This window comes from Diadema setosum, chromosome 4 (genome assembly GCF_964275005.1).
Source record: "Diadema setosum chromosome 4, eeDiaSeto1, whole genome shotgun sequence".
NCBI lineage: Eukaryota > Metazoa > Echinodermata > Echinoidea > Diadematoida > Diadematidae > Diadema > Diadema setosum.
In genome coordinates, this window is record NC_092688.1 from 8,225,671 (window position 1) to 8,239,324 (window position 13,654).

A 13,654-nucleotide genomic window follows, 5' to 3' on the forward strand; every position below is an offset into this window, starting at 1 on the left:
TATTGTAACTTGTTCAATGTTAGTAGTTGTTAGTTTACCATTACCTGCCATGTGTCCAGGATAGGACCATGGACCGGGTATGTATGTCAACATATCCTTCGTTTTGCTTTGTTTAGCAATAAAGACGTGATTACAACAAATAATGCCACGAGATTTTCCATTTTGTTCGGTATCTCACGAGTTCTCAAATCTCATTTTGAACGCGCACATACTCACACACACACAAACACACACACACACACACACACACAGATTTACTCTGATATTTCTAATATAATCGTTAAAATGAGTTACGTTCAAACGACAAGCCTTAACCTCGTGGTTAGGAAACCTCGAGGTTAAGCTTGTAGTTAGGGACCGTGTAGACGCACTCGAAGTTAGCTAACCTCGAGGTTAGCTCGATGTTAAGAGCCACGAGAAATCTTATGGTTAGCGCTGTAACCACGAGCCGCGGGGGTCCCCACTCGTAGTTAAGCACCGCGTGGACACAAAAATCAACGAACTCAAAGGGGCAGGTTTCCTAACCTCGAGGTTAAGCTTCGTCGTGTGGACGCACATCGAAGCTAGGGGGCAAGAGCTTAACCTCGAGGTTTCCTAACCTCGAGGTTAGGGCTTGTCGTCTGAACGTAACTATTGAATCGTCTCTACGTCTGATGTTTGAGTACACATTTAGGTCACAACAGACTATACGCCAAGCATTCTCGTGAAATTATTCGGACTCTTTTATTCTTTCACATAATTCCCCGTTTTCACGGCATTTCCCCAGCAGGGAAAGGCATACTCAGTACCAGTAAACTAATGAGGAAGGAAGCGACTTGCCGAAGGTACAATTGGAAAATCTAGATTCGTTTTTGGATTTCTTTTCCTTTTGTTTTTTACTTTTTGTTTTGCTTTTGAACAGTCTGCATGGTGACACCAAACGTAGAGCTTTTTTTTTTTTTTTTTTCCTGTGGTAAATCATAATATGTTTAAAGTATTGTCACAGAAAATGAAGAATCCTTTCACGGCATGATTTTAAACTGGAAAAAAAAAAGGATACACAATGAAAGTACTTTCATTCCTGGGACGACAGATCTTTTTATATCCGTGGCATTCATACTGTCAGATTAAAAGACCTGTTCGGGTAAACTGATGGGCGGCAAAAAACGCTGGAGCAGTTCAGAGCAGACACGCTGTCATCATTTCAATAATTTATGGACGTTGAATATCATGAGTTTAGAATGAAGTTGATTTGGCTTGTATAGATACTAGTAGTGTTTCCGTGTTTTTGTTTTGGTTTTTTTAGTTTTTCAAAAAAAAAGAAGATATGCACCAACGCTTACCAACGCTACAAGGATGGAAAAAACAACAACACAGCAGCAAAAACGTGAAGGATTACACTAAATATAACGCTGACAAATGAACGAAACTCAATTCTACTTGGGTGTAAAAGCGGAAGGTAGTGCCAGGAAATGAAAGAGAAAGTGAGGAATAAAGTCCTGAATGCAAAAGGACATAAAAGATGAAATTTCTTATGATTAGGTTCAAGGGGGATGAATGTTTAGGACAAGTCACTCTAGACGTCGTTCTGTAACAAGTGATTGCCAATGGCGCGCACTGCAGCGTGAATCTCCTCAATGGTTGGCTGAATCTGGTCCTCTGGAAGCAAAAAGCCGTAGTCCCCAGTGTCTCGCAGCTCCACCGTGTACGCGTACCTGGCGCCAAGTCCCCCATCAGTATTCTCACCTAGCGGATCAAAGTCGCCATATCCCCAGTCTTTGCTCGACCCGGCAGCGGGATCTACGAACGAATGTTCAAATGACATTGGTCGTAACCGTTCATTCATAATACCTATCGCCACTTCACGGTATTTACTTTACCCTATCAGGCCTACTTTTCCTTATCCTTCGACACGAATTTGGTGTATTCTTTCCCATTCTTGCACCCGGCAGACGGGGGTGAGAAAAGAATATTTCAAAACAAAACAAACTGAAACCTCTCTTCTCACACCGTTCGTTTAAAGAATACGCTCATCTCAAAGTTGTGTGATTTACAACACAAATTACTGAAAATGCATAAAACCTGTTGTCTTCCAGAGTCGAATTAAAGCAGCAGAAAAGCTACAGCAAACAACAACAACAACAACAACAACAACAACAAAAACAACAACAACAACAACAAAAACAACAACAACAACAACAACAAAACCTTTTTTATATTTCAGGACTGAGTGCAACAAGTTAATTATTTAAAAACGGTGTAGACAAAATCAGTCCATGGAGCTACAACACAATTTCAGCATAGCGGTTTTCGCTTCTATAAAGATATGACAGTCTCTTTATTGCTTCTATCAGACAAAAATGGTACCCTATACATTGATTGCTTGGCTGTTTTGGTTTTTTTTTTCATAAATCAAGTGCCAAACAAGATCTTCAAAGTACTTCAGGTGTTTTACAAACTACAAATTCGTTGCTTTTGTAAACTTGACATTAGTTCACTAGGTCTAACATTAGGTTTATTTTGGAATCGTTTTATCTTTCTACATTTTCATGTAGATGGTCACATTAACGCTGAAATCAATGTTTCCCTTCATGCATGTAAATCATTCGCATTATATTATTTCCGCCAGACATAATTACATGAAGGTAAAGTTTTGAGGTCAACGTAAATAATTATTATCACTCTTCAAATATCGGAAAACAATGAAAAGGACAAGACAAAATTAAGGACAACCGCATCAACTACCACAAAATTACTATCATCGTCATCATCATCATCATCATCATCGACAAGGACAAAGACAAAACCACAGGAATCAACAATACTCACACGAAATGTCATTCCCCGCACCATACCGGTAGGTCATGCCGTGTACATCAAAGATAGCGGAAGACATACTTGCTGCCATGGCCATCTGTATAAAGTGTCATAATTATGACGAGACGGAAGTGAATGACTATCTCTAAAGAAAAAACAAAACAAAACAATACAGAAACAAAACAAAAACAAAGAAAAAACACAAAACAAAACAAAACAAAAACTTATACAGACTCATCGCATTGTACAAAACCCAACAATTTCTCCTTCTATTATATATATTGTTTGTACTTCTACAAACTTCATAATAATCTTTAAAGTTTCACACTGTCATATAGCAGCCGTCGGGTTTTCGTTTGTTTGTTTGTTTGGTTTTTTTTTTTTTGTTAAGTAGTAAGGAGGAAAGGTGAGTCACATTTCCAGACAACGGATTCAATTATTTATTCACTCATTTTCTCTTTTGCCTGTTAGCGGTGAAAAAAAAATAAATGAAGACATACATTTTGGAGAAAGAGCTTTCGTCAAATATTTTTGCTTGCACAAAGAGTACTTCATGGAAAGTCAAAACTGTGAGAGGAACGCACGTTTTTTTATCTTAATTTTCAACTTAGTAACTGACAATGAAAACGCCCATCAAGTTGAGGATTTGGCCATTTTGTTTGTTTGTTTGTTTTTAGTAGACGTTCCCTTATTCACGATTCTTGATTATAATGTGAAACTGGCTGCAATAGACCTCACTACCACCTACACACAGACTAACAATCTTTACCATGAGTCAGCCGAATTAACAAACATATAACATAATTGTAAAAGAAGCAGTAACCACACCACACTCTTAAAAAAAAAACAACACAAAAAAACAGCGGAATCGTCGCATCAATCGTCGGAATAGTCACCTGCGCATCGTAGTCGTCCGTGCGATAGTTCGTTTCGGTGTACGACCACGGGGCGATAATGATCTGCGTGTAGCTGTGCCAATCGATGAAGAGTTTGAAGTCCTGGCCCTGGGCCTTTTTCTCCCTGAGGAAGTTGACCACGGCCCAGATCTCGACTTCCGACAGAGCACTTGATCCATGGTAGATGTCAGAACACGCCCAAGGACTCGTGCCCACGCCTGAATGCAGCGGAAGAAAACGCGAATATCGCACACAGAGAAGATGACTGAAACAAGGGGCTATTATTTTAGGACAGGTAGATAGATTCCCTGTATATAGCATGAAGAGAGATAATTGATTGCTTTACTTTCGGGTGATATTCGTTATTCCAAGAGTGCGTTATTTCGAAACACACAAATTCCGAATGCGGTAAATGTTCGTTAAAATGAAAATGAAATATGTCTACAGAGTTTGTTAAATCCGAACATTATTTGTGGCGTTACGCAGTGTATTCCGAAGGTTTGTTAATCCAAAAATAAATCTTCGAATTAACGAACTCCCTTTTTTTTCAACAATGAACTTATTTCATTTTCGGAATTGCGAACCTTTGGAATAACGAGCCCTAGGAATAAAAAAAAAAAAATGTATTACAGGTTACTTTCTTCGGTGACTTGCTAATGTTATGGCTCTTATAACGGAATATCTCATTATTTCTCCAACTGATAAGTTGTCTTGGCTCAAACAACACACTTGTTGGTCGAATTCTCGCTAAAATCAGAAGCCGAAAACGCATGGTGAGAGAACAGGGGAAACGGCTAAAATTTGTTGAATAAAAAAACACCTTTACCACTACGAGGAAATGTTTATATCGCTCGATTGTGAAGTAAGCTGCGTCTCAACAGCTCAAGTCCACCTTCATATACATAAGGATTGAGAGAATGCATCAATATTAATAGAAAACATCAGTGAAAGTTTGAGGAAAATTGGACAATTCGTTCAAAAGTTACGAATATTTTAAGTATCTGCGCAGTCACTGCTGGAAGAGAAGACTACTACAGTGTATGATGTCACATGCGTACAACTATATAAGGAAAATGAAAAGAGAATTTCACAAAACTTTACTTTTTGAATAAAGTGCACATTTTCTTCGACTTGCTACTGACGTATGTTATGGGTAATATTATTCCCCCTTGCCTTCTGAAAGAGAGAAGTCGAGTGTTCTTTTGTTATGCGAGAAAAATGGAAATATCTTGAATTTTCTTTATTCTTTCTTTATGTCGTTGTACTCATGTGACATCACAAGCTATAGTAGCCTTTTCATCCAGCCGTGACTGAGCAGAAACTTCAAAAATTCATAAATTTTGGACGGATTGTCCGATTTTGCTCAAACTCTCACTGATGTGTTCTACTAATATTACTGCATTCACTCAACCCACATATCTATGAAGGTGAACTTGTCCTTTAAGATACGCGCAGCTACGGTAGTCCCTAGTAAGTGAAGAGGGAAATAAACTCAAACCTTGAGTGAGAAGCAGTGGAACACACGACATGTATTATCTTGACGTTTCCCGTAAAATGAGGGCACGCTAAAATCGCTATCATCTCCCCTCCCCCCTAAAAAAAGAAAAAAAAAAAGAAAAGAAAAAGCCCGCTATGTTCGTTTACCTCCCCACTCGTAGGGCCAGTTTCGGTTACCATCGGTGCCAATGCAGGAGGATCTTTCATTAGGAGTGCGAGTTTTACGCCACAGTCGGTCCTGTCAACAATTCAAAATGAAAATGCACATAATTGACAATCCACATTGAAGCCTGCTCGACTACAAACTGACTACAAACTACAAACTGAGTGTGTGATGACAAATTATTATTACAGGTATACATATAATAAAATGACGCTGTAACGAAAATTGAAGACTGAAAAATAGTCACAAAGGTTTTTAATGGACCATGTCTCCTGCTCTAGAAAGTCATAGACGTAACACGGGTTTCCATTTTCCTTTAATTCTTGTAGTAGAATCTTCTTGTTTCAGGGTTATTAAACTTTAATTGATTCTATGTTATCAGAAATAGGTGCATGATTCGTGATGTTTCTGTTTGTAGCTTCACGTATTTTTTTTCTTTTTTTTTTATTCAAGTTCCATATTCCACATTCTATATTCAGGTTTCATATTCCATTTGATTTCGGAGTAAAATATGTATAACACAACGTTCAATTTTAGACATAATTTCACAAGTGTATAAGGACAGTAATATAATAATGTGTAAATATGAGGAACCTACTAAAAAGCAATACTTGTAGGGTGTAGGTTCCAAAGAAATAATATAGCCGTTTAGTACAACATGCTAATTACGAAAAATGACGAAACACAAGCGAAAATCGGTATGTCGAGATTATAATAAACTCTATACGGAATGTACAAAATAGTTTATGATGTTCAAGGTAAAACTCAGGGATTCAATGCTCCATAAAATTGCACTATTGGTCAAAGAAATGTGGTCAAATGAAGTCACCCGAGCGAGGCATCATTGCAAATAAGAACAGATATATCAAAATAATGGTCACGGCAAGTAACTATACATAAGATTTTAAAAAATTGGCTTTTAGATTTTGCTTAAAGGAACTTAGAGAACTTGATTGCAGCCGAACAGAATCTAACTCATTCGAGAAAGAAGGACCGGTAGAAGTAATTGTCTTAACCCTAACTAGGCCGGGCTATTTAGGTAGATCATAGAGCCGGGGGGGGGGGGGGGGCCTCCACCCCCCCCCCCCCCCAGATCTCGGCCGTTGACCACGCGATCGCGACGAAAATTGGCACACACATTGCCTATGATGTAATCTAAAGTACATGTACTACGCAGTTAGATTAAAAAAAAAATTGTCATTTATGCTAAATTATGCTAATTTATGCATAATGATGCATGAAATCGGACAACTTGGTATAAATCACTAAATAAAGTTCGAAATGGGCACATTTTTTGTGTAAATATTCTTTTTAGTGTCCTAAGCAAATATGAGAGAAAAAAAAATTGAGCTATCCGAAAAAATTTCTTAAGTATTTTATTGTTTTTTTAATTTCTTATGTATTTCTTTGTTTTTTCGACTTTATGTTTTTCATTGTTTTTTCGATGAAACTTGTCCGCGACATTGTTCCGAACAAGAAAATATGTTATTAATTGATTTTAATCAATAAAACCCCAAAATAATCATCATGCTTTTATGAAATTTGACTGTAAGCACAGTTTCCATTTAAATTGTACACGAATTCACGTTTTTGAGCAATTTTTGGTCTGACATGCATGTACATATTTATGCGAAACTTCGGAACCGCGCGCCCGGGCATCACAAATTTGGTGTCAAAAGATGCGGGAGACTCGACAGAAAAAAGTCATGAAACGTCGCGGCGATAGCTTTTCACGTTAGCAATACATCACGCGGAACGTCGAGGGGGGGGGTAATTATGAATTTCACTGTTTTTAACAAACATTGAGGAAAATAAACTAGGAAGATCGCCAATGCTCAACTTATACATAAAAATTCCAACGTGATACACATACAAATCGGAAACTTTTAGTAATTTACTGGAAACAAACAGTTCATTTGTATGATCAAAAAAAAAAATGTGCACGATTTATGATCCGCAAGGCCTTTTTCTGAATACAAAATAACGAATCGGTTTTAGTCTTAGAGCAATTCCCCCAGGCCAATATTCCGTAACTTGAAACTTGAAACTTGAAACTTAATTTAAGTAAGGTAATAATAGAGTTGAATAGAGGGAATGCAATATTGGCTTGGGAAAGAGGTACTTCAATTTATGAATAACTCCAACGTTTTTACACAACAACTTACATAAATAATTAACATGAACCTTCTAAGAAAGATTAAATGAATTAAATGAATTAACTACTAACGTTTTGACAGCAAAAATAGCTCTACGATCATAGCGAAAACAATGCCAAGAATTTTCCTGCTATAGAGTACTGGCATCACGGTGGACGATCATAGGGCGGTGAGTTAGATCAGTCGGTAGCGCCTCACGATCCAAAGGACCCCGGTTCGATTCCCGGGATCGACCCACTGAACAATGTTGTGTGTAATCACACCGTCCCCTCTGGTAGGAGGCAAAAGACACTGCCCCTCGGATAGGACATAAAACGGATGTCCCGTGTGTGAGAGAGTCACAACTCATACACGTAAAAGATCCCACTTCATTTATTCATCACAAAGAGCAGGGTGTTTAACCCAGTGAAATGGTCCCGCCTTCCAACTGGACTCCATGGAAGACCAGCTATTGCAGCTGAATATGGGCTAGCCAGCCATCTTCCCAGACAGAAATAAAACAAATATTTTGTCATTTTCCATTGTGTTGAACTCTGTAAAAAAAAAAAAAAAAACAACAACAACAACAACACACACACAACTATCCGTCACAACCTTTTTCTTCCAGCGTTTTATTCTGTCTCCATGTTTTTTTTTTGTTGTTGTTGTTTTTTCTGTAAACAGTGAGGCAGGTATGAGAGTTGTGTACTCTCGAGATGCAAGAATGAGATGAAATAATGGTAAGACAGGTCAAAGATTACCGCCTCCCATGTGAATGCGTATCCATCGACGTTCAGCGACGGAACGATGTACCAGTCGATATTATCGAACATATCGACCACCAGCTGATAATTCGCTCTGTAGTCATCAATTAGCTGAGTGAAAGGATAAATGGCGTTAATTAACAACATGAGTTATCTCAAGCATTTTCCAATTTTCAACTGATCCTATATATCATCTATGAGAATTAACTCCTTTAATGAAAATGTAATATTAATCATTTACAATGAATGATAAACACGGTTCATGAAAATCTATTTATTTACACAGATACAATTTTATTTTCGTTTCATATGTTTTTCATATCCAAATAATACAAGATCATTACAAATAACACACTAAACACTACATTAAATTTGTGATAGAATAGTACATTCCTATGCTACACATACTCCATGAGTTATACCCCAGCCCATTTAATGAACGATAGATGATCGATATAAGTTCACTTCTAAAAACTAAAGCTTATTCTTATAGGTCATAATTGGCTATACCTTTTGTGTGAAGCCCATGACTGTGGCTGGAGAAATCCACTCCCTTGCGTGAATACCGCCCTCAAACCACACGGCAGGTGGGTTCTCTTCAGTACTTCCTGTGCCACGGATCTATGAAAGGAAGCGCACAGGGATTAGTACAAACTAGTGAAAAGAGTATATAAATGTGATATATATATATATATATATATATATATATATATATATATATAGATAGATATATACATGATCTAAGTTGGCCTCCACAGAAATAGCGTACTTTGGACATCACCTCCAACCCCAACATCTCTATCTTGCTTTAACAAGAATTGAATTCACCATGTGAAGTAACATTTACATCTAATGTAAGTGACTGAAGAAGACATAAAAATTCGAGCCAAGAAAAAGGACATTATAGAATTCTTTGGTATACAAGACGACGATAGTTTGGATTCATTCTAAAATCGCAGCAACTACACTCTGCTTGATATAAAGGTATAAAGGTGCTTGATGTAAAGGTATATAAAGGTAAAAGTATAAAGGTGTTTTAAAACAATTACTCTTTGATGCTTTCCCGAGATGAAATGATAAGTTATTCGTTGCCATAGCAACATGCTGGTGTGCAGTCTGCTTGGTGTAAAGTGCAAGACGTAAAAAGGAAGATGTCACCATGTAGCAATGAAAGTGTTCATGTAGGGTCAATGCACGTTCGGCGCGAATTAAAACATTGGTAGTGACCTTCAAATATTCTACGTGGACTTCATTTTGCGTTCCGTTTTCTTTGACATTTTTCCTACTTCTGACAATTTTGATACTGCCACTTACTCTCTCACTGTCAAGAGAGCACTGTCTTCTAGATTGTGAAACATTCTCAATTTCTCATGGTTTCATCTTCAATTTTTTTTTTTTTGTCCCTGGGCTTTGTCAGATGGCTGTAAGTTCCATAGAAAACAAACAAACTAGTAATTATTAGTCTGAGTTTTTCCCCCGTTGATTTCTGAAAATAAGTAGGGCTTCCCTGTATCCTTAGCAGTTTGCACGATACAAGTTTAGAATCATACCCTTGATCTCGATCAACAATCACACCATGGTCTGAATGTGATCTGTTAAGGACACTCGCCTGATTAATACCTACAGCCGTCTGAAATCTAATGTAAATATATATATGTATATATGATATTATATATATATATATATATATATATATATATATATATATACATGAAGAGTTTGTTCACAAAAACCGGTAAGTCCATTTTTGAAGATTTTAAAGTAGGTTCTCTGTCATAAAGTACAAAATAATACCTTCTAAATGATATATTGGTCACTACATAATTATAAAGATACATTTTTGAAGTTATGGTCAAAAGAAGCAAAAATTTTCTTATTATTCTCTTTATTTTTCTTGACCTTTAATCGCAATATATCGTAAATATGGACTTATCGGTTTTTGCGAAAAAACTCTTCATATAAATATATACATACGTATCCTCACCTTGAATCCGTTGATTTCCCGTCCCTCGTAAGAATACCCCAGCAGGAAAGGGGTGAGAATGTCACTATTCTCGGCAACTATATCAGTGACCCACTGTTGAATCTACGGATAGTAGGAAGGCGATGGCTGTTCAAATGATAATAATTCTTTGTTCTTTTTCTCCATTATGTTGCCTATTACTTTTAGACTACAAAATGCGAATAGAGTAATTTGGAAACACAAACAGACAAAAAGAAAAACAACAACACACAAGTGGTGGACACATAACATTGTTTGGTGGTATTCCGTGCGATGCATTCAATTATTGACTCGGTCACAAATACCATTAAGAACTGCTACGAACGCCATACGAACGATTTTTAGACAATTTTGTCACATCTTCTTAAGAAGGCCGTACGAAACCAGCGTTCGTAGACCGTTCATAAGTTCGTAGCCTGGTCGATGGTCTTGTCCAAGATTTTTTTTTTTAAACTTCGTACGGAACCCTCTCTTCGTAAGGCGGCCGTACAAATTGCAGAATTCATACGAACAGTGACATTCGTACGAACGCATCGTTCGTACGAACCTTTGTGACCGTAGCTCAAGACAGCAGAAAGAACGACTATAGAACGCATATATCATTGTCACCACTTCATGGTTTTGTTTTGTTTTGTTTTTTGTTTTGTTTTGTTTTTTTTTTTTTTTAGTGTCAATGTTTTTATTCCGATTTTTGTGATGTATCTCTGGAATTTGGCTTTGAAATAACCAGTTGTAAAAAAAAATGAGAAGAAAAGAATAACATACAAATGTATTCATAAAATATCAGGGCTACGATTACGTGCTTTTTCTATTTTGGCTGCATGGGAGTTCGTGTTTCAAAGTATTTGTTTTGTTTCGTATAGTGTGTGTTCTGGATTACATTTTTTCATCCTTCCATCAGTTGGAAATAACGATTATAGTGAACTTTTTATGACAAGATTAGAAAATATTAATGTCTTGGAAAGAAAGGAAAAACGAAGAGTTTCCCTGCTCCATTCCGACATATCTGAACATCATTTCATACAGATTTCATTACTTTAATATTGCATTTTGATGTCTGGTCACATGGACTACAGTGGTAAAATAGCGGGAAAGCTTACCTCGTCGTAAGTGTGGTACACATAATAGTTAAAATTGTTGAGGGTAGTGCTTGGAGCACCATTCTCCTCCCGCCTCTTGAGAATAGCAGACATGTGATTGGACACACTACTGCTGACGTCATCCATCATGACGTCAAATTTTAAGTCCAAGTGAGACATCAGTTGACGAAGGTGACTTTGCCGGCTGGGCGGTACCATTATATCAACGGGGTGGCCGGGTATCCGGGAAATATCCGTCCAGAAATCGAGCTGCAGAAAGCGAAAAACACCGTATTAAAAAAAAAAGAAAGAAAGTGCAATCAAAAATAAAAATAAAAAGTCAAAATCCAGAAAAAAAAGACTTACAACAGAAAACAACATCATGAAATGCTAGATATTTCCTCCGACTCTACGCCTAACATATTCATGAATTTCCATCTTCATGATAATTGAAATAAAATCATATTTGAAAATATCACAATATGGCATAATGTAATGTAACATTACATATATTATATGATATGATATATATATGCATTATGATATAACATACCGTAATTATATATATCGCACATAGATGTATACAGTATAACATTACTATATTGATATGCAAATCATTATGTTTGCATATCAACAATGCTGCATGGTAACAAAGTACCAGGCGAAAATGTTCTGCTGGGAAGTAGACACCTGCCACGGATCTACTAAGTGGGTCCTTATCCAATTAACATCCTTATCAGTTTGTATAAGATGCTGAGTCTCACGCGGGAACTCTGCTGATTTTCTCACGATGCTTGTATAAGTCATCTCAAGACTGTGACTAGATACTGCCAATGAATAATATTGACGAAGATATTCAGCACACAACAGAGATGTAACATAATATGATAGAATGTTATACGAAAGCACTTAAATTGACAGGGCTGGTGACCAACTGCCCTACGTTACTGATCAAATCTCTTTTATAGTTCTCTCGGGACAACTCATGGATGGAATTTTTGCAGAGTTACTAAGAAGACAAATGTTAACAAAAATGGTGTAATAGCATTTCCCGTCATTAAAGAAAATGCATGGCACTGCATTTTGTTGGATGTTATATCGAATTTATAGCTCGCACAAAAAGTCAATGACCCGTGAGAGTTTACTACCAATGCGTCTACCATCGAGACCAGAAATCAAAGCGCCCCCCTTTTTTTTTTTGGGGGGGGGGGGGGTTGGGGTGGGGTAACGCTGCTTGTTAGTTTATCGTTTTTTGTTTTTTTGTTTTTTTTTTTGTTTTTTTTTTCACTGTAGATAAACAGATTGACCATTGTTAATACTTACATCATATCCGCTCTTCGATTGGAGGTCGACCAGCCATTCTGAGTGGCCGTTGGATGTTGGCGTTATCCGCCACACCTGGAATCTGGTATTAGCAAGAGGATTAAAGAACAGTTTGAAAAAGTAACATTAAATGTGACGAAGAAATTGAAGACACAAAATGCAAAATTTAGTTGGAGGAGGGAAGGGGTGGGGGAGGAAAGGATTCGAGTTTTATCGAAGCGGATGGGAAGGGTGCAGTGGATGAGGAAATGGACGAAAAAGTCACGGAGATTTTTCCGAGACTTAAGCCTATAACAGGAGCAAGTAAAGTATACAAAACATGTAAATGGTTTGAAAACACGGACATAATGCTCAGAATACGATATTATATATTTATCGAATACACTTACCCTTCATATTTCGCCGACGCGAAATAAACTACTGACGAAAGGAGAATGAGGAGGCAACGTGTAGTCATTGCAGCGGAGCTGTGGTATCACTGATCCGTCTGAGCTCGAACATTAAACTTTTATCCCAATCGTATCAGACATCAACGTTGTCGCGTGTGAAAACGAAGGGTGTCCGAACTTCGCACTTCGTTTAGTCTAGTTCATATTCTCGGTACTGTTTTCGTCAACGTGAAATAATGATTGCAATGGCAACTTTTCATTGTTTGTTTGTTTGTTTGTTGTTGTTGTTTTGTTGGGTTTTTTTTTTTGGGGGGGGGGGGGGGGCGAGGATAAAGCCGCACCCTAATATTCTCTGCTGGAAAGACAACAATTTGTATAAGTGTGTCTGGGATATTTTTGTGATAATAAAGTGCCGCGTTTGTTAGACGAATTTCAATATCGCGATAAGCAATCGCAGTGGAGACTAAGACTGCCACGGTTTGACTATAATAGGCCAATATATTGGTATTGGACGCAAACAGAGGTTAACTGTATCGTTGCAGCTTTGATATCTCACGATGATAAAACACAACTTGCTTCATCGTTCCATGAGAACATATTCCACTCATAT

General features: G+C 37.4%; 1 protein-coding gene across 1 annotated transcript; it reads right to left on the reverse strand.

The window, feature by feature from the left end:
* Positions 1 to 710: 710 nt before the first annotated feature.
* Positions 711 to 13,129, reverse strand: LOC140226826 (carboxypeptidase B-like). The gene is made up of 10 exons (XM_072307254.1): positions 13,045 to 13,129; positions 12,656 to 12,737; positions 11,354 to 11,602; positions 10,236 to 10,337; positions 8,762 to 8,872; positions 8,249 to 8,362; positions 5,337 to 5,427; positions 3,693 to 3,910; positions 2,809 to 2,893; positions 711 to 1,779 (listed from the first exon to the last, which is right to left on the reverse strand). Exons 1-10 carry the CDS (start codon positions 13,110 to 13,112, stop codon positions 1,556 to 1,558), a joined length of 1,344 nt encoding a protein of 447 aa, XP_072163355.1. The 5' UTR covers positions 13,113 to 13,129; the 3' UTR covers positions 711 to 1,555.
* Between the last annotated feature and the right edge of the window lie 525 nt (positions 13,130 to 13,654).

Bases quoted from the DNA above. Each gene is read 5' to 3' on its own strand.
- LOC140226826 (XM_072307254.1), bottom strand. From the start codon at position 13,112: ATGACTACACGTTGCCTCCTCATTCTCCTTTCGTCAGTAGTTTATTTC. The intron at 10,338-11,353 runs GTAAGCTTTCCC...TACTATCCGTAG, and splicing joins TGTACCACACTTACGACGAG to ATTCAACAGTGGGTCACTGA. The intron at 5,428-8,248 runs GTAATCTTTGAC...AATTGTTGACAG, and splicing joins ACGCATTCACATGGGAGGCG to GACCGACTGTGGCGTAAAAC.